The sequence below is a fragment of the Lithohypha guttulata genome, assembly GCF_036872675.1.
Source record: "Lithohypha guttulata strain CCFEE 5908 chromosome Unknown scaffold_4, whole genome shotgun sequence".
NCBI classification, from domain to species: Eukaryota; Fungi; Ascomycota; class Eurotiomycetes; order Chaetothyriales; family Trichomeriaceae; genus Lithohypha; species Lithohypha guttulata.
In genome coordinates, this window is record NW_027042753.1 from 2,692,433 (window position 1) to 2,712,225 (window position 19,793).

At 49.1% G+C, this 19,793-nt stretch overlaps 6 protein-coding genes across 6 annotated transcripts; 4 read left to right on the forward strand and 2 right to left on the reverse strand.

Annotated features, from left to right (window-relative positions):
* Nucleotides 1-3,375: 3,375 nt before the first annotated feature.
* LTR64_006138 (uncharacterized protein) lies at nucleotides 3,376-5,160 on the reverse strand (the record flags this gene model as incomplete). Its single annotated transcript, XM_064900473.1, has 1 exon — nucleotides 3,376-5,160. One exon carries the CDS (start codon nucleotides 5,158-5,160, stop codon nucleotides 3,376-3,378), a length of 1,785 nt encoding a protein of 594 aa, XP_064753785.1.
* Nucleotides 5,161-6,088: 928 nt separating this feature from the next.
* ATP20 (ATP synthase subunit G atp20) lies at nucleotides 6,089-6,786 on the forward strand (the record flags this gene model as incomplete). Its single annotated transcript, XM_064900474.1, has 3 exons — nucleotides 6,089-6,353; nucleotides 6,405-6,489; nucleotides 6,537-6,786. 3 exons carry the CDS (start codon nucleotides 6,089-6,091, stop codon nucleotides 6,784-6,786), a joined length of 600 nt encoding a protein of 199 aa, XP_064753786.1.
* Nucleotides 6,787-7,893: 1,107 nt separating this feature from the next.
* LTR64_006140 (uncharacterized protein) lies at nucleotides 7,894-9,168 on the reverse strand (the record flags this gene model as incomplete). Its single annotated transcript, XM_064900475.1, has 1 exon — nucleotides 7,894-9,168. The coding sequence occupies one exon, from the start codon at nucleotides 9,166-9,168 to the stop codon at nucleotides 7,894-7,896; it is 1,275 nt and encodes a 424-aa protein (XP_064753787.1).
* Nucleotides 9,169-10,471: 1,303 nt separating this feature from the next.
* LTR64_006141 (uncharacterized protein) lies at nucleotides 10,472-11,803 on the forward strand (the record flags this gene model as incomplete). The annotated part of the gene is made up of 1 exon (XM_064900476.1): nucleotides 10,472-11,803. One exon carries the CDS (start codon nucleotides 10,472-10,474, stop codon nucleotides 11,801-11,803), a length of 1,332 nt encoding a protein of 443 aa, XP_064753788.1.
* A 1,273-nt stretch (nucleotides 11,804-13,076) lies between these two features.
* LTR64_006142 (uncharacterized protein) lies at nucleotides 13,077-14,612 on the forward strand (the record flags this gene model as incomplete). The annotated part of the gene is made up of 2 exons (XM_064900477.1): nucleotides 13,077-14,085; nucleotides 14,146-14,612. 2 exons carry the CDS (start codon nucleotides 13,077-13,079, stop codon nucleotides 14,610-14,612), a joined length of 1,476 nt encoding a protein of 491 aa, XP_064753789.1.
* Nucleotides 14,613-16,338: 1,726 nt separating this feature from the next.
* On the forward strand, nucleotides 16,339-19,783 carry HMG1 (3-hydroxy-3-methylglutaryl-coenzyme A (HMG-CoA) reductase isozyme; the record flags this gene model as incomplete). The annotated part of the gene is made up of 2 exons (XM_064900478.1): nucleotides 16,339-19,358; nucleotides 19,408-19,783. 2 exons carry the CDS (start codon nucleotides 16,339-16,341, stop codon nucleotides 19,781-19,783), a joined length of 3,396 nt encoding a protein of 1,131 aa, XP_064753790.1.
* Nucleotides 19,784-19,793: the final 10 nt, after the last annotated feature.

A 19,793-nucleotide genomic window follows, 5' to 3' on the forward strand; every position in this document is an offset into this window, starting at 1 on the left:
CGACCGTTTACACGGCGGACGCTTGCGCATAGTTCCGGGCTCTGCCCTCGAAGAGAACATGAGGTGGATGTCCTTGCGGACAGGGTGAAGATTACTCCGAATTTCTCATTTGCAAGGTGGGCTGAGCTCAACAGAGGATTGAGAACCGTTGGAGCTTCGAGCGCGTGTAGCAAAGAACGCGGCGATTGGAGGAGCGACGATGTCAAGAAATCAAAGCACTGCAGCCAGGTTAAAGGACTCAGTTTCGCGATTTGATGACTGCGCACAAGACGCCAAGCCTTGGAACAGCTCATGGTGGACACCTCTATGGTTCAACTTCGGCTTTTCGAGCAACGTAGGCTTGGCAGGCTCAGCCTCCTGCTCGAGTAGTACCAGTAGTAGGCAAGCTCGATGCTCACCGTCGGCACGGGTGAGCACCACGCCAGTTGCAGGCAGTCTGCCGCCGGCAATATCATACAGTGCGAAAGACAGCAAGACTAACCGACCAACTTCCAACAACTGGTACGGGTCGAGTGAGCCATGCCTGATGCCTAGACCTGCGGCACGACAAGGATTCAAGTGGTTCGTACGGCATGTTCCCGTTCGTTACCGCAGAGCGTTGGTAGGCACTAGCCAGCGCTATCAATGAGGTAAGTTCCAAAATTAGGGCTTGCTTGCGACAACCTTGCCAACCTCGAAATAGTCTGTTCAGACGATGAGACTCGAATGGGCAATACGAATGACCACCTTGCTCGATCCTCTTAACTGTATTATCTCGAGCAATAACTGATGCTTCATGCTCGACAAGACATGCTCGAGGCTATGCTTCATTGGTTCAACTATCAAGCTCCTTATGTCGTCATACAGGTTCACGACATGCATATCTAGCTGAGTGTCCATCATGCACAATGAAATTGCTCTTCTGGATAGTTTCCGAAAGGAACTCCTTCCGCTGTGGCTTGATGAGCCAGAGGCTGCTCTCTCCGATGTCCTGGAACAGCTCTTCGGGCCTAACCGGGAAGGAGATTTCGTGGGGATCTAGGCCCGGTCTGAACTGTGACGAACTCCTCGTGGCTTGCATGAACGTGCGTGGCGGCCGGAAGTGTCATTGGTCAGTCCCACGAGGTAGGCAAGCTCTTCCGATCTCGAGATCATCCTGAACAGCACGTGGGGAAACGGGAGAAGAAGCATACAGCCTGCGATCTGTATTCAGCTGTAATCGTTAGTTTCTTGGTAGCAGTGAGGATGTCGTGAATGCGTTCAGAGGTTTGACCTTGACAATCTCGCGGACGACTCCTGGTTGCCTGGGCTGAACCAAACTCATCTGTAGGACTTAGGTTCGGCATTCAAGTCCGAAGAGTTCGTCAATCTGATGAGACGTTACTGGGTTCTAGTACGAAGTGTATCAAGACAACAATGACAGCTTGCATGAACGAGTAGACTCAAATGCAAGAATAGTTAGGGTCCACTTAGTCCATTATTGTCCTTTTTGCGGTTCAATCAAACGCTATCGAGGGTATCATATTTTAACAAAAGCCACAAGAAGAGGTTCGTCTTCAGCCAGCCCGAATCTTTCCAAAATCAGCCGAGCCGCCAATCCAGACCTCCAACATTGATCCTGTGCATCAAGACCTTTGCTTCCTCATTCGCGGTGATTTCTTGACCACTGCACTGCTGCGCCTCCTCTCCTTTTCGACACGTCCAGCCGAGATAGAACAGGTGCTTCCCGATCTTGGTGTCACTTCACTCGGCATTGGCAGTGAGCTTGGGTGACATTCCTCAATGAGCATAGCTAGGTCTGGTGTTCTGTGTGCTAGACATTGTAGTCTGATAAGTGCTTGTCGCTGTCGCCTCCGAACACTATGAGACGAATATGCTTGGGCTTCTAGCGAGAGGGATGGTCTGGGTGACGAAGTCATGCTGAAGTCAGACATGCTGAGATCATATAATGTTGGGTCAAAATCGTCTGATGCAACCGTATTAGGAGTTTCTGGTCCTTCATAATACCCTTCGTCCTGGTCTACTGCGGACCGAATTTCAGACGGAGATAGTTCGTCCTGAAAGTCGGATGTATATGATAGCTTTCGCTCTGCCAAAGCATGTGATTCAAGCTGTGCGGTCAAGGCAGTAATTGATGGATGCCGGGGTCGATAAGTGTCGTATCGTGTGTCTCGATATGACCTCGTATGTCGAACTTCAACTGGAACACCTATGTGATGTGGTGAAGAGCTTCGAGAATTGTATGGAGAAATATCGGTACTGGTCGACAGTGGCTCCGCGGCATGACTCGCGAATGAGAAGTTTTCGTTGAACATTTTATCGGATGAATCTCCTTCAACACGAACGTGTGCAGAGTAATATACAGGTCACTTTATGGCAATTTGTTGACGTTGATAGCAGTAGAGGAGAAGATATCGACTCAAGTGCTTCGGATAGGACGGTATATGATATGAACCATAGAACAGAACTTTCTAAGAAGAATGGATCTGGCACTATAAACGTGGCTTCGCTAGACAACCATGTAGGAAACATGGGTGACAGCGCCTGAATTCCCGAAGGATGGGACGTTGCAAGTACCGTGACTATGAGACAAGTTTCGTGACAGGCATGGCTCTTGATCGGATAACGCAACCTTGAGTGTTGAGATGGCTTTGTGCAGATGGTCCACCAACAATGTCTTCGCCAACGAAATGGAGCCAGTCGCGACGGGTACGCAAATAATTATCCTCTTCAGGCGTTCCTATTTGCCAATGTGCCGGAAACGCTCAGCCTTCGTCTGGTGAAGGCAAAGTGCCGATGACCAACAAGCGGCTAAATGTGAGCAACTAACCTCTTACAGCTGTGGTAACACTTTCAAGGCCAAGGTTGTATTGTTCTAGCGTGTCTCCATACTATTCCATTGCCGTCATAGGTCAAAGGAATTGCTTGCGACAAGCCTGGATTCCGCCACTCCAAGCCTGGAAGTAGCCTGGAATTCCTCGGCCCTACTAGATTCACGGTGTTTTTCAAGTGCAAGAGCAGCAGGCCATCTTCAAGCAAAAACAACGACCATGCTCTACATGAGCTATCCTTCGTAAGCGGTGCGTGAACGAGAGCGACATTTGGCTGGAGTTCTGTCGCGAGAGCAAGTTGTATTGAAGTGTCTGTAAGCCAGAGCTCTCTCGTTCGGACCAATTGTTGCTTTTACACTGCGGTCGTATCGTGCAAGCGAACGGCGGACTGGTGGCCATTCCTATGCACCTCGGAGCACTACTCTTCTTGGGACTTTCAAGATAACCGCCGCACCTTCCGCATTCGATTTAGCTTGTGTACTGGCACCACAATCGGCGCGAAGGTAAGAACGATGTGCTTTGTCCGAAGCGATGCTACTACAGCACGACGTGAGCCTGTTGAAAACTAGTCGAGATCCAAGGATCGCGCAAGCTCGACGTCTACCAAAAAGCATACCCAGGTGACGTTACTTCGCCCAAATAGTGGAATGCAGTAGAGCTGCTTGAGGATGCCTTCTCTACCCCAGCGAACTGCCATATTGAAGTTGTTTGCTTGAGTTAAGTTTTTCTCCAGATACGCCCTGTCCAATGGTGCGGTCTGTGTAAGATGCCCTTCAATATACTCACGGCGCTCGAATACTGCGGGTGAAACGTTGCATATTTCGTATGAAGATTCGTCCAAAGGCGACTTGCCTAGCAGGAAAAACTCGAAATACAGCCCCCGCAAGCTGACGAGAAACTGATCAAGAATGTCGTCACCTGAATGCAATGCACTGCTTTCGAATTCTGGCGTACCAGGAACAGATTTGACAGATCTTCGCGTCTCCTCAACAGCAATGTCGAGCCAGATATCGTCTTTTGAAGGCCTGAAGATATGCGCAAGCTCATCCGCTGAACAATATCCCTCTAACAAGTCTCCAGAGGACAAGCTGTGCTGAGGCAACGTTGGTTCGTGACTTCTTCTTAGTAGTGGAGGTGGTGTCGACAATATCTCATCGACCATTGACTCCTCGGATATGGTTTCCAAATCCGGTACCGGACTGCTGTCAGTCATTAGAGGGGTGATATCTAGCAGAGCCGCCAGTATAAATCGGCTACGGCCACTACTTGGATTGACCAAGGGGTTGTAGACAACAAGATGAACTACGATGTTGCCCTCCGGGTCCTGTCCTGCGATCGTATCCATATCAATTTCACCCATGGCTGCGTTGGTCAGACAGAACGGCTCTCCAATATCAAGCACTTCTCGTAGATCCGCCGATATTGCTGTGATCGGGCATCCTGGGGTCGCCGCGTCTAAGACACAGAATGATGAGAAGTGGTTGATGCTTGATAAGGTGGAAGGCATCTCGCTTGACTCCTCAACGGATCGGCGTGATCTGGAGACAACATCAGGAATTTTGACAGGTCTGTTGACACTGGGACAGTCTCGCGGATCGTGCTGCCCTGGGTGCTTCACAGGCAGGTATCCGTCAATACACAGATCGGTTGCAACTTCTTGTCGAGGAGAGTCTGCGTATTGCTGTGTATCGGAACGCAAGTCCTGCGTCGACCGTTGCAACCTCAACGTCGAAGCGCTTCTTATACCTGACGGTAAGGTCGCAAGACTTGCTTGTAAGCTTGTTCCCTGGCGATAGATGCTTGGCACATTGCACGCATGAGCAAGCTGGCTTAGTGGTGACAGTAAGTTCAATGAGTTAGGCAGAACACCGCCTGCCTTTGGTGGCGCAAGAACAACAGATCGGGTGCTCCGAATATTGGTGGCATTTGGAGAGTGCTGTTCAGTGTCATGGTCTAGACGTTGATCTTTCACAGTACTGCATCTTTGTGCCAAGCTCGCAAGACCGATTTGATACTGGTAGGCTTCCTGAGTAACAGATTGATTGAGGCTCAAGTTGGATCTGCTGGCAAGAACAATACGCCTAAAGGCCCTTGGTGTCTGGTTTCTGTTTGAAGCACTGTCGTCATCCTCTAAACCCGAGACGCTATAGCCATCAATATCGAGTTTGGTCGAATTGAAATCAGGAAGAGTTGAGAGACTGCCAAAGGTAGGTAAGAGCAAAGGCGATGGACCGTCTTTAGCTTCAGTCGTAGGGGTCAGGTGATTATGGTTGTCCTGGCGACGGGGAAGAATGGCCTTGAGGCACTCCTTCAGACTACGCCTGTGCGCCTTTGCATTGCTCGAGGTCATCCTTCAGTGGTGCCAAAACCGACAAAATTGACAACAGAAATGACGAGGCATATTTCCTCGCTTCAAAAAGAACAGCGTGGGGATTGAGGCATTGATTGATGCGAAAAGTTGACAGGCTGGTGTGGCAGCCTGGCAGTCAGTCAGTAACCGCGACCTGTGTCAGAAACAACAAAGAAGCAACAAGAACGCCGAAGCAAGTACGCGAATGACAAACAGCAAGCACAACGCCTAAGGACTGGTAGACATGCAAAGACTCATGAAAGAAGACGTGGGTGAATAACACGACCTGCAGTCATGTGAATATTAGTAGGTGCAAAATCTGAAGACTTAGGCAGGGGGCGACGGGGCCCATCGCGCGGAAGGCGGACTGAGAGTAGTTCGATACCAGTCGTTTCACCTCACACATTCCTGGTATCCGTTGGAAGTTTGAAACGATTTTGCTTTTGAGCCATCGACGCATCTATTCGAGTCGAAGGTAAAGGTAAGTACAGCACCCATACAATGGACATAGTAGCAGATTAGGATGTCGTGTGGTTTGCTGCTTGTAGTTGACCGGTGCCGCAAAATCCCCTTATGAGCCTAGAAGATAGTCCACCACGCGTTCTACGCTTTGACTCAGATCCATGAGCGTAGCGGAAGACACGAGAATAGTCAATCATAGCAACCAGACAAGATCGTCTTGGATTGTTTTTTTGTAGAGCCTCATTGAATGTGCAGCTTCGAAGAGATTGCCGCAAAGTATCCAATAGGAGTTCGGGCGTGGATCCCCGAGCTTTTGCGAAGCTCAACTTGTTGCTGAGACAGCTTACACCACAATCGGGCAGATTTCATTCCAACACCTCCAACCGTATAGTCAAGCTGCGGGTACTGTTCACCTACCCGACGACATCTCTTGTCACTATCCAAACCGTCGTCCACCCTCGCAAGCATGTCTAGCTCACGCGCTCTTATCAGACACAGTCGAAACCTCCTGCGACGGCCACAATTTCGACAGGCCTCGACTGCTGAAAAGGCTAGCGAGGCCGCTTCCTCTGCAAAAGATTCTGCTCAAGCGTCTGTATCGAAGGCTTCGGAGGGACTTACCAGAGTCCAGAGCTCCGCAGGGTCTTCCATCTCAAATGCTGCCTCATCCGCAAGCGCTGCGTTGAATAGAATTGGTGGCCGGACAGGCAGGGCGATCAAGTTTGTCGAATGTATGGCGCGTCGTTTTTGTCGTTGGAAAGACCTGGACTGATTGGAACTAGCATTAATACCACCCACGATTCACTACACTAGAGTTGGCCTCGAATTGGCCAGACTGATGGTACAGCACCAGAAAATGACTCCTCCGTAAGTTGACCTTGCTCGAGTATCTGGATCGTCTTAACGTTTGCTAGCTCGATCTCTACTTTTCAGTCCTTCTTCCAACCTGTGACGAACGTCCTGCGAAACCCAAGATCTATCACCAGTGCGATCCCTGAAGGATCTGGACAGCAAATGCTACATCAAGCACGAAACACCAACAGCACCCACTTGACCGATTACGCAATCATACTAGCCCAAGTACTTGGATTTTTTACTGTTGGCGAAATGATCGGAAGATTTAAGCTTGTTGGTTACCACGGCGAGGCATCCCATGAACACTAGGCGGTACATCCTGGTGCTTGGGAGTCTGGCAGGAGGTGGATTTGATCTAGCGCAAGTGGTGCTGAGATGATTTGTTTGTACTCATAGACGGTCCGAAGGTCACATCGATATTCAGACAAAAGCAGGGGTATACAATGCATATAGCCATTTTCCAGGCGTCGAAATTCAGAGTTGACATTATACGGATTTCTCACTATACGATCCTAGTCTCTCTCTCACATGCGAATCCATGCCTTTGGCAGACAAACTTTCGGTTTCGAGAGAGAAACAATTCTGCATTTCCCAGTTGTTTGCGCTAGCTACTGTTGCTCAAGTCGTCTAAAACGTGGACGGTGTGAAGATTGTGCCAGGCATGGCAAGAATCAAACAATATTTTGTGCCGATTCTTGTACTCAAACGACCCTAATAGTCTATGTCCTTACAATTACCCTGACTCTTCGAAGCTGTGAGAAGATCTGTGCTATATTTCGTCCATTAAAGGACGGTCTTCTCGTTTTGAGTCAGAATAGCAGCCCTGCTAGCAAACCAGACCAAGTTAAGCACATTCTTCATATGGATGGTACCGTGATGTATTTATTTTTGTCATGCCTACATTTATCCTTTCTCCTGCTCTACATATCGAGTTCCCAGTACTCCCCCAATTGTCCAAGGTCTCGACCTTGGTTTCAGAACACCATTTTGCTCATTAGCACTAAGACGAGAATTGTTCATATTTCACCTCCATGTCACATGCTCTTCGTAGCGGTGGCTCATCCCGACATAGCTGCGCTTGCTCCGGGCATGTATTGCTGGATTGATCTCATAAGCGCTGATCAGAATGCTAATGACTCTACGGCTCTGTTGAACCAGCTTTCAATATTCGCTTGCTGGTCCAACACGATCCAGGCTGTGATACTCGATGACCACGACCTTGGAATCCTAGCCCTATCAGCGCGCGACGCTCTTATAGTTCAACTGGCTGTCAACCAGGCTTTCTCAAACCTTAGCTATGGCGACAGCAAGGTGATGCCGTGGGCAGGTGGTGGTTGGAAAGAATTGCTTGGCCTACATCAGGCGTTTCGATCCCCTGGATCACAAAAACTGAAAACCCTCAAATTAGCAGATCTTTCAGTAAGGGTCCCATTCAAGTCGTCTTTCAAGAGCAAAGCTCTCGAAGGGCAGACCCCTCCACTGTTTCGTGCCATTGACAAGCTTGTAGAATTCTGGTTCGAAGCTGACTTCGGCCCAACCACGAATGAGGCGTCTCCAGTAGCAAGCCTCCGCAGCGGCTGTTAGATACCGTTCTCGAAATGTTCTCACTGAATTCGTGGCAATTTTCCGAGCCTCTTTGTCGTTTCTACGTAGACGATCGACCGTGGATTCGAGCTCGTCAAAATCACGATCAACCTCAATGTAGTTCTGGTTGGGCCCACGAGTGGCTTCCAATAACGGAAAGTAATGCTGAATCCAGTCCATCTTGTGTGCGATGACAACGGATTGACAGGCTTGCAGATACTTTAGGCGGCCAGAGTACGAGTTGCCTTCTGTGTGAACGAGATACTTGTAGTCGCAGTGCTCGGGCATACTTTTGAGGTCATGTTGCATGCTGTCCTTGTCGTGCCAGTCCAAGGCCACAACATCCGCCCACTCTTTCCCAGTTGTGACCGACAGCAGACGATCTCTTAGTGCAAGGCCCATGGTTGCGCCTCGCCACAAGACCTTTTCGATCTTATTGTGCCACGGATGTTGCCTTATGTCTTCCTCTTCTACAGCCTTCAGCTGAACTTCGCGCATAGAGCCTGCCAGTGTTTCAGGCCAGGAGAAGAAACCAAAATCCGGCATTAGCCAGAGATGGTTATGTTCTGCTTTTCGAGCGTAAGCCCAGAGCGGTTGAGGTTCGAAGACTATGTCGTCTGTGTTGAATACAAACTCAATGTTCGGCAGAGGAAGCGGCGAGGTGAGTATCGCGCGGTAGATGGCGTGAAGAGTGCTCAGCTCTCGGGAATATATCGCGCCCTGTTTTTGAATCACATAAAGTCCTTGATCGTAAATCATGGCCCTGACATAGCCATTTTTGGGCTCAATTTCGTCGAGTTCTTCGCTGGTGATATGACTGAGTTTCCGACCCTCCACTGCCCTCGAAACCTCTTCAAACAATCTTGGAAAAGCAACAGTACATTGACTATCGTCGAGCATCAAATTGTTCTTGTCTCTTGCTGAGTGCCACTGGCCATCAAATCCAGAGCGCCGATCCTGATTACGCAGGGTGCTGAATGGTTTTTGATACCATAAAATTGTACAGAACAACCCGAGCAGAGCAGTGGCTGAGATGAATGGACGACGCGTAAATGCTGCCAAAGCCCTTTCGCCATGTGCACGGTATGTCATGTAGTATTTGCTCATATCTTCAACGAACACCCATCTGGATATCTTCGCTGATGGACGGTGAAGTATAGTCCTACCATGCTTCTATGAGCCTAGGAACAGCAACATCGACATTCGTCTGGCCACACCGCACAGATAATCAAGACTTTGTGGCACAGACATCTTCTGCCAGGGATGAACTGCGACAATACCAGTCGGTAGCCTTTGCACCAAAGCAGCACGTTGTGGGAGATTGAGCGATTGCAGGGATGATCATCGCCAATCAGCATCTTCCATCATGCAGCCCTGCCCTGTTTATATTCAGGAGTCTCGGACTTGCCAAAGTCCCATTTCAGGCGCACAGCAAATAGTTGGCCAAAATTATGAAAATGAAGATGACGCTGCCAGCGAGCTGGTGCACTGAGTAACCATGATGTCGGGATGCACAGAAGTTGTTTGCACTTTTTGGTGTCCTACGTCGCAACCTTGCATTTTCTCCACACCTTGAATCTCAACTTTCAAGTTCAGGTTTGGAGCACTCTCTTAGGACCTGATAAGTACTCTTCAGCTTCAAACCAATGTCCCGGCTTGAATCTCTTGATGCTCGCAAGCACTGGCATGGGGGCGGAAATGCTTCGGGCTTAGCCCCAGGTACCAAGACAGGCCAGAAGTGGTGCTTCATCGTGCCGGATCGTCAGGCTATTCCATCGACCTCGAAGCTCCTGGTGCCTCGAGCTGACTGTCGAACGCGCCATGGATGTGCACATCAAATCAGGTATGCACCTGGCTAACGTCCTTGCACAAATGCTTCGCGTGTCCTGCGGTGCACTGCTGAAGCAGCGAGCACTATCTTCGTGTTGTTTCTTCCTTCTCGATTGCATCCTGCCGTGAGCTCTATTGAGATATGCCAGATACAGCATTCACTTTTGCATCGCCCCGGACAATTCGATGGGTCTTTGTCGCTACTGTGGTGCTTGCCTTCGTTCATCTATTTGAAAGATCTTTCTACCATCCAGAAGCGCCCATCGACATCGAACGAAGCAGTTTTGACTGGTCAACCCTCAGCCCTCACTTCCCCGTTGCATTGCTAGAACCGTTACCTACCCAAGCTCCGCACGGGTTGCGACGCATTCAATACGTCTTTGGCAAGCCACATCATTATGGTATCGGCGTGGAGTATGCACGATGTAAAGCTGTCAGAACGGTTGCAGAAAAGTCATGGACAGGGTATAGGCAGCGAGAACTGGGGCCGAGGGAACGAGCCACCTCATAGATCACACTTCACGATCCCTTCAGTCCATACGCTGCAACGCTGAATGACTCCCTCGATACCTTGTGGATCATGGATATGAAGAAAGAATTTGAGGAGGCGGTAAGAGTGATAGCCCAGATCGATTGGAGCTCAACGTCTCGTAGGGCGATAGAAATACTTGAAACAACCACACGGTATCTTGGGGGCCTGTTATCTGCCTACGACCTTTCCAGAGAGGCGTCACTACTAGCGAAAGCGCAAGAGCTAGGCGACATGCTGTATATGGCCTTCGACACCCCGAGTCGCATGCCATCAGTTTGGCTGGATCTTGAGAAGGCTAAGAATGGTCAGCTCGTAGCGGAAAAGAACCAGCCGGCAGCATCAGCAACAGGGCTATTTCTCGAGTTCACTCGCCTTTCTCAGGTTGCACAGAATGCTAAATATTACGATGCGGTTGCGCGCATCGTAAACGTTTTACATGATTGGCAGAACCTTACCAAGGTGGTTGGGATGTGGCCCTCGTATTTTGATCTGCAGGACACGACTTTCAACCACGACAACGTCTTTAGCCTCGGCGTTTCATCTGGTGTCACATATGAAAACATTGTCAAAATGTATGCTCTACTTGGTGGCACAGACAGCAGATATGAAGAAATGTACCGTAGTGCTTCGGAAGCAATAGTCAGAACGCTTCTATTTCGTCCTATGACACCAAGAAAGTTGGATGTCGTCTTCCCTGGCACGTTTCGTGTTGCCAACAAAGAACCGCTGGACCCAGAAATTCAGCACTTAGCTTGTTTTGCAGGCGGTATGTTCGCACTCGTTGGCAAAATATTCAACGTTACGGAACACGTCAATCTTGGAGCACGGTTGACTAACGGCTGCATGTGGACTCACAAGGCCTTTCCACATGGTGTCATGCCTGAAGCATTTACTATGGTACCTTGTGAGCTCGATGGCTGCAAATGGGACGAAACAAGATGGCGAAAATCGATTGAAGACAACACCTACGAAGGCCGCGAAGATCTCCCGATGGGCTTCGTCAGCGCTCGTGATCCATCCTATACTCTGCGCCCTGAGGCAATCGAAAGTATGTTCATTTTGTACAGGATTACAGGACACCAGGAGTACCGCGACAACGCGTGGAAGATTTTTCAGGAAATCCAAAAAGCTACTGAGACCGACGATGGCAACAGGGTAGCTGCTGATGTAACCACCAAGGGCAAACTACAGCAACGCGAATTTTCCGAGGCAAGCTTTTCCTTCAGCATTACTGGAGTCGTCACTAACATTTTGCAGAGCTATTGGTTATCCGGTACATTGAAGTACCTCTACTTAATGTTCTCAGCGCCCGAAGTCATTAGTCTGGACGATTATGTGCTTAGTACTGGAGGTCATCCATTTCGTATACCGAAGCGATGAAATTGGTAGAAGCAACTCTATTGGACCATGGCGGATTCTCTAGTATATCACAAGACCACGCGCGGCTTTCCCGGTCCCTAACGAGACATGTTTCGACAGATCAGATATCTTTGCACATCGTCAGAGAGCGGCCTGCTGTCAAAGTCGAACGACGACAGATGACCGCATACAGAGTCTCAGAACCTCTCTGCATTGGTTGTATGCTCCTCGGAGCTTTGGAACCAGTTTGGCATATCACACTTCTGTTAAACACTGAAAGTTAAACGAGCCTTCAGGAGTGGAATGCCGATTGTCTTGGGAATAAGCTAAGATCAGGCTCAAGTCAAGGCAAAATGTTTGCAAATTTTTTATTGTGGTCGAATTCGAGACAGCCAGATAGTGAGACATTTTCAGAGTCATGCACATGAAGACAAACGACCTCGGCATAGCACATATTGCATTTGCTTCACGTAGCATTGCCTTTCACGGCGATAGAGCATACGAGAAGGCTAAAGGCGATCATAGGAGGACGTGTAGGACCATACACTGTGAAAAGCTGGCCAATGAATGGTAGCTGCACAGGCAGTGCTATCCTTGTCGTACTCGTAGCAAACGAAATAGTTCTGATGACGGCATACATCTTGTGATGCTATACTCGAGTATCGTCTTCTCACAATGACGAGATTAATCTGAGCCAACATTCTGCATACTGTACAGACACGAACGACAAAAAGTCCTTTCCACCACAATGCGATCGCTAAGCAGCATGCACGCGATGCGCGAACACCTTGAAGCGGTTGGCGCATACTCTCGGCAGAGCTGACCACTGATAGGCGAAAAGGTGGGGGGCTGTGCTGATGAGTTGACACTCAGTCGTGGGCATCGCTGTACCTTCCAGAAATAGAGTGAGTAGGAACTCGAAACCCTTCGATCTGGGACGCGATGTTTCTTCGCTCATGTGCTCGTCCAAGGTAGCAATGGCATGGACCAGGTCAACGTACTGGAATGACGTTTCGAGTTTTGTGTTTGATTCCATCATGTGTCTTGACGAGCTCCTTCGACCATGAAGGTCCTGACCGGTTGGTCAGTCGCTGCACCGGTTCTTGTTGAGGACTAGCGGCACTTTTGCTTAGCGCCTATTGTGCGGCCAGGCCTTTTTGTCATGGGAACATTCTGGCTGACGAATACTTCTACTTCAACACTTCAACTCCCGTCTCGATGATTTTCTGATAGATGTCTGATCACTAACACTGAATTGCTGAAGGTGTCAAGTCCATGTAACTAATTAACCATCATGGCGATACCGAATGGGGTCAACTCCCGACGAACATACCCGGAGGATTCATGGGAGGCCATGAAACCACGTATTGTTCATTATTACATTGATGAAGGACTGACACTAGAGCGAACCATGGAAGCTCTTCGCGAGGAGGGCTTCTATGCAACGGAAAAGATGTATAAGACCCGCATCAAGAAGTGGCACTTGAAAAAATATATCAAGGATGAGGATGCTGGTGACATCCTCCGAGCGGCAGCACAAGACGGAGGTGTTCATCGAGCACACACCATCGGTGGAAGGATCGTCACAGCAGAAGATGCTGAAAGGCATCTGAAACGAAAGAAGAAGATGAACACGTGGAGTGTGTGTCAACCTCAATCGAATGTCTTATCGCCTGGAATCGTTTATTCGGGAAACGACTTGCTTGGCTCGCCAGTCGAAGAGAGACAATATGGCGGCAGCCTCTTCCCGGACGCGCGATGGATCAACGACGACAGAACAGTTTCTCAAGAGCCTGATGGAGATGTTGAGATGGCAGATTGTGAAGAGGTGAAAGAAGAGCTGACTTTGGTGCCTACGGGTGATTTTGAAGTATCACCCAACTTGTTACTAACTCCTGGACTTCAGTTTGCAACTCAGTCTTTCCTCTTCGGTGTGCGCAATTTCTGCGACATAACGTTAAGCTCGATGCCTCACGAGCCGGTGGAATCTCTAGCTAATCGCCGCTTCAACAAGCTCTGGGACATCTTTTGCACCAAAGCTACCCTGCAACAGCAGAACAGAGCATCACAAGCGCTCGCACTCAGCAAACAAGCTCGGTTCACATTTGCGGACATGCTGAAAAGGGGAGATCCTTGGCTACTCATCTCACTATGCTTGCTGTTGAATGACAACATGTCTAACCCGGATCGAGCCGCATCCGCAAGCAGCTTTCTAAGGGAGATGGCGCACTGGGCGAACGATGTTTGGTCAGGCCATCCCATAGCTCAATTAATCCAGTTTTTGCGACAAACCAACGACCAGGGTCCGTGGTTGCTGGAGGCTACAGTAAGGATGCTGACACAACGACTCAATGAAAGCATAGGTCCTCATCACGGCATTGCATTAGAGCTGGCGCGCCTTCACAGTCGCGTCTTGACTGATCTTGGCATGCACAAAAGCGCCGAAATGCTTCTTGCTCACGACTTGGCTGCAGTTGAGCACACGTTCGGTTCAAGCTCGCTTCAGAACCTGCTCAGGTTGTCTTCGTTGGCAAGATGCAAATTTGTCGCCAGCGATTTCATGGGTTCCCTGAACTTGTACATGGCCATCTTATCGGATCCCCTCGTCAACGAGCCTTGGCTGGCAGATATCAAATACGGTGCGATGTACTTTGTGGCTAAGAGCAATGCTCAGCTGGGAAATGTCCAACTTGCCATTGCACAGACTCGTGAAGCACTACAGTTCTCTCTTGACACGAAAGGCGAAGACCACTACTGGACAAACAATGCAAGAGAGCTGATTGTAGACTTGGAAGTGTCTCAGCTATTTCGAATCGAAGAGGTGGAGTGAAGGCATTGTGAATCCGCGAAAACAAGAACCATTGACACCTCGAATCACTTTCCCAGAATATGTGTTGCATGTCTATATGAGGGACGTACGTACACACAGATCACCGCTATAGGCCATCACGTATTGTTGGACCTTCAGCATTTACTTTCTCTGAGGTGGACTTCGTTCCTTGCAGTGCACCCGTATTGCACTCGACAAGAAGCCAATACTACGATTTGACGAAATCAACCACACTGGCATTTTGAAATGACACTCTGGACGTTCGACGTCTTGTGCATAATCTACTGACAGCGCACAACACCAAATCGTGTACGAGCTGCGACCACAAAAACCCGCACGACGAACAGGATGTAGCAGCCTGAACAACCCATTCGGAGCATGTCACTGCCAACTCCTCTGGTTCCTTACGCGCCAGAAGAGTATGGAACCTTTTATTCAGAACCCCATTCCTCAGCGTTCCTGCTTAAGCTGAACCTGAAGCGAGAGAATGGCGTCTTGAGGTGCCTGGCTTTATTGGCTGGCCTGACCTGGCCTGTTGCCGCAACTCAGTCGACGAAGGTCGCAAAGAAAGGAGTTGCGATAGCAGGTGGTAAGGAAGAAGATGGGGAAACTCTGTTCGACAAGAACACTTTTATTCTGTTATGCCGCAGAAGTACACAATGCGCCTGATTTTGTGTTGCAGGGCGGGCAGCTGGGAATTTATGCCAATTATGAGCTTATGATAATGAATTTATGTACAAATCTACGTTTTGATACCCTGAATATAAAAATTCTTCTACTTTTTGAGGATATTCAGTCTGTTGATCTGGTCTCTGACTGGCCGCGACATAGATAAAGAGGATAAGGAATAAACTTGCACGATACTGGGAATGACGACACCGCACATGTGGCTTATCACTCTCACGCTACAGCTAGGCATGACACAGAACCCAAGCGCCTTCCGACGTAGTTGATATAGGCATCTATGCAGGTATCATATTGACCGTCGAGTTCTTATAGGCTATCGTACCCATTGTCGAAGAAATCATTTTGGTGCAACACGAAAGTTTTTCCCTGACTGACTAGAAACTCCGAGCTATGCGTGGGGACGATTGATGGTTCCTGCAGAATGTGGATAGCAGAAATCAGTGCCTAACCAGTCTGAGCCATTCCGAGAGACGGGGAGCTGGCACCAAACCAGGCTTGGAATAGATCTGTACAGGTGGCACGACCTGCATTTGTGGAAGCCGAGAAGGAGCATCCCACGAGCTGGCGTTTGGTTGGTCGGTTGACTGGCTTTCTTGCATCGCATGGAGGCTTTTGGCCGCCACTAAATCCCCAAAATTTAGGATTGTTCAACGGCGCAGAGAAGCTGCAATGGAATTGTCAATAGCATGTCGAGACACTGGCAGTTGCTACATCTTTGAGTATACCCGACGCTGTCACTTTCGCTTCCAGTCCCTCAGCAATCCTTGACCGTGCGATAGGGTGCACTTCACTATCCCTACTGGTACTGGTACTGCTTCTTTAGAGTTGTAGCAAAAAGTACGGACTGCTTACAGCACAAAGCAGTGTTGCATTAATCAATACACAACCTCCTGAACAGGACGAACAGAGCACTTCGATTGCTCACCGTCGTCACTCGGTTGTCGACACGTTCTGCCCGACGGTATGAGCTAGGCCTCCACATTACCGATCCTGCATTTCCTCCTTCACCATTCACCGCTTCTCCCCACAAACCTTCACCATGCGAGGTTCTTACCTCTTGCCGAAGCAGCTACGCGACATCGGCCGCAACAATGGTCGCCTTTACGAGGCAATCACGTCCACACTCCTTTCTGTTTCTAGACTGAGCTTGTCCTCACCTATTTTCACTCTGGTCATTATTGCTGTGCTTGCGAGCACTTCGTACGTGGGCTTGTTGCAAGAGAGTTTGTTTGATACAGGTGTGCAGGTTGCTGCGGATAACGAGAAGGTGGATATAGATTCCTTGCTCAAAGGGAGCCGTACTCTAGAACTGTCCAAGAATACCGCTTGGAAATGGCGTACCCTGGAGGATGCAGACACTGCATTAGCACAAGCACGAGCACAACACTACGCCTTGACAACATTTGTGTTCCCTGACTATGCTGGTCAGTCTACTCCGAAATACGTTCCTCATCCCTCAAACATCACTGCCATCTCTGTACCCAGTACCTCGAACCTTTTGACCCATATTTCCCAAGACACGAGTCTGGCCTACTATGTACCTGAAAAAGAGCTTGCCGACTTCTTGCAGAGTGCGAAAGAGATTCAGTCAGGAAATGACAAGACGAAACTGTGGAGGATGCAGGCTGCCTGGCACTCGGCCACTGGTTCAAGCTCATATCGTAACTGGCTCCTGAACGGCTGGACCATCTTCATTGATCTATTGAAACATGCTGAAACCCTCGACATTGTCATTATGGCTCTAGGCTATCTGGCTATGCACTTGACCTTCATCTCTATGTTTGTGTCCATGAAGCGACTTGGCTCGAAGGCTTGGTTAGCTGTGTCTATCCTGCTCAACAGCGTTTTCGCCTTCCTGTTTGGTCTGGTCACAACCACTAAGATGGGTGTTCCCATAAATCTGGTCCTGCTCTCTGAAGGCCTGCCGTTCCTTGTCGTCACGATCGGCTTCGAGAAGGCTATCATGCTCACCCGTGCCGTGCTGTCAGCTTCTTATGATACAAAGAGGCAAGCTGGTGGAGCCAACGGCCACGTCCTTGCTTCTGCAATGGCTGCACCAGGCGGTCCTGCTTCTGTGCTCGAAGCCACCCAAGCTGCTATCAAGGAAGTCGGGTTCGAGATCGTGAGAGATTATGTCATCGAAATCTTCATCCTTGTTCTAGGTGCTGCTTCCGGTGTTCAGGGTGGTCTACGTCAATTCTGCTTTCTGGCTGCCTGGATATTGTTTTTCGATTGTGTCCTCCTCTTCACCTTCTATACCACTATCCTCTGCATCAAGCTCGAAATCAATCGCATCAAACGTCATGTCGAGCTCCGAAAGGCTCTCGAAGAAGACGGTATTCAACCTCGTGTTGCCGAGAATGTGGCATCGAACAACGATTCTTCAGACAGCACCATGGGCTTCAACATTTTCGGCGAGAAGATCAAAGCCAGTGTTGTGCCAAAGTTCAAGATCTGGATGGTTACCGGCTTCGTTCTTCTCAACATTATCAATCTCGTTACCATTCCTTTCCGCGCTTCTCACTCCAAAACACCCACAAGCTCCATCTCAAATGTCCTAGCACCCACACCAATAGATCCATACAAAGTTGCAGAAAATGGTCTGGATGCGATATACGTGCTAGCAAAAAGCAAGAAGCTCGAGGCATACGTCACTGTCCTTTCACCAATTAGGTATGCTCTGGAAAACACTATACCAATGGATGATGACCTGGGATTTTTTGACGACTACAATCATATTCTGCATTCCATGGGCGGTCACGTCATCGAGAGCATTTTCCAGAGCTTGGAAGATCCTATCCTGAGTAAGTGGGTATTAATCGCACTGACATTGAGCTTGATTCTCAATGGGTACTTGTTCAACGCTGCAAGATGGAGCTTGAAAGACACCCCTACACCAATTACAACGCCTGCTGTGCCTAACCTGGCACCATTGAACCCACCACCTGCTGTACGAAGTGAAAGACCGGAGACACCCAAAGCGAATGGTCATACAAGAACGAAAGAGGATGTAGAACTGATGCTCAAAGAAAAGCAAGCTGCCTACTTGAATGACGAGGAGCTGATTGATTTGTCTTTGAAGGGAAAGATCCCTGGTTATGCTATCGAAAAGACTTTAGAGAACCCTGGCGTAATGACCCGGTTGGATTCTTTCGTCAGAGCTGTCAAAGTTCGCAGAGCTATGATATCTCGGACACCTGCTACAGCATCCATTACTTCGTCCTTGGAGCGATCCAAAGCACCATATCGAGATTATAACTACGAACTTGTTCATGGAGCATGTTGTGAGAACGTCATTGGATATCTGCCATTGCCGCTAGGCGTAGCAGGACCATTAGTCATTGACGGACAGAGTTATTTCATCCCAATGGCAACAACAGAGGGTGTGCTTGTGGCTAGCACAAGTAGAGGTTGCAAAGCAATCAATGCTGGTGGCGGTGCCATTACTGTTCTGACGGCTGACGGTATGACTCGTGGTCCCTGCGTGGGCTTCCCAACTCTTGTTAGAGCTGGAGAAGCTAAAGTATGGCTCGACTCTGATGATGGACAAAGCAAGATGAGGGAAGCCTTCAATTCCACAAGTCGATTCGCTCGTCTCTCGTCCTTGAAGACTGCAATAGCTGGCACTTATCTATACATTCGCTTCAAGACAACAACAGGAGACGCTATGGGTATGAACATGATTTCGAAGGGTGTCGAAAAAGCCCTGAATGTCATGTCCACGGAGTGTGGTTTCGACGATATGGCAATTATATCGGTGTCTGGAAATTATTGTACAGACAAGAAACCCGCCGCCGTAAACTGGATTGACGGACGAGGTAAAGGTGTTGTGGCGGAAGCGATCATACCTGGCGATGTGGTCAGAAACGTTCTCAAGAGTGATGTGAACGCGCTAGTTGAGCTCAATACCTCAAAAAATTTGATTGGCAGTGCTATGGCTGGAGCTATAGGTGGCTTCAATGCTCACGCATCAAACATCGTTACTGCTGTATTTCTCGCTACGGGTCAAGACCCTGCGCAGAACGTGGAGAGCAGTAATTGTATCACCATCATGAAGAAGTAAGTCTAACCCCTCTCCCTGATCAGTAAACATGCTAACAAGCATCAGTAATAATGGCAACCTACAAATCAGTGTATCAATGCCCTCGATCGAAGTCGGCACTATCGGTGGCGGCACTATTCTCGAAGCACAATCGTCAATGCTCGAAATGCTCGGTGTGAAAGGCGCACACCCCACAACGCCAGGCGAGAATGCTCGAAGACTAGCACGTATAGTCGCTGCCGCCGTACTAGCAGGCGAGTTGAGTTTATGCAGTGCCCTTGCAGCAGGGCACCTCGTCCGGGCTCACATGGCTCACAACAGGAGCCAAGCACCGACACGATCGACAACGCCAGTCTCGGCAGCTGTCGAGCCATACAAAAGAGCCCAGGGTGGTGCTTTGAACGTACCAGTGAGTTTAAAAATGACGAATGGGACTAGTTAAGCTAGCTGGA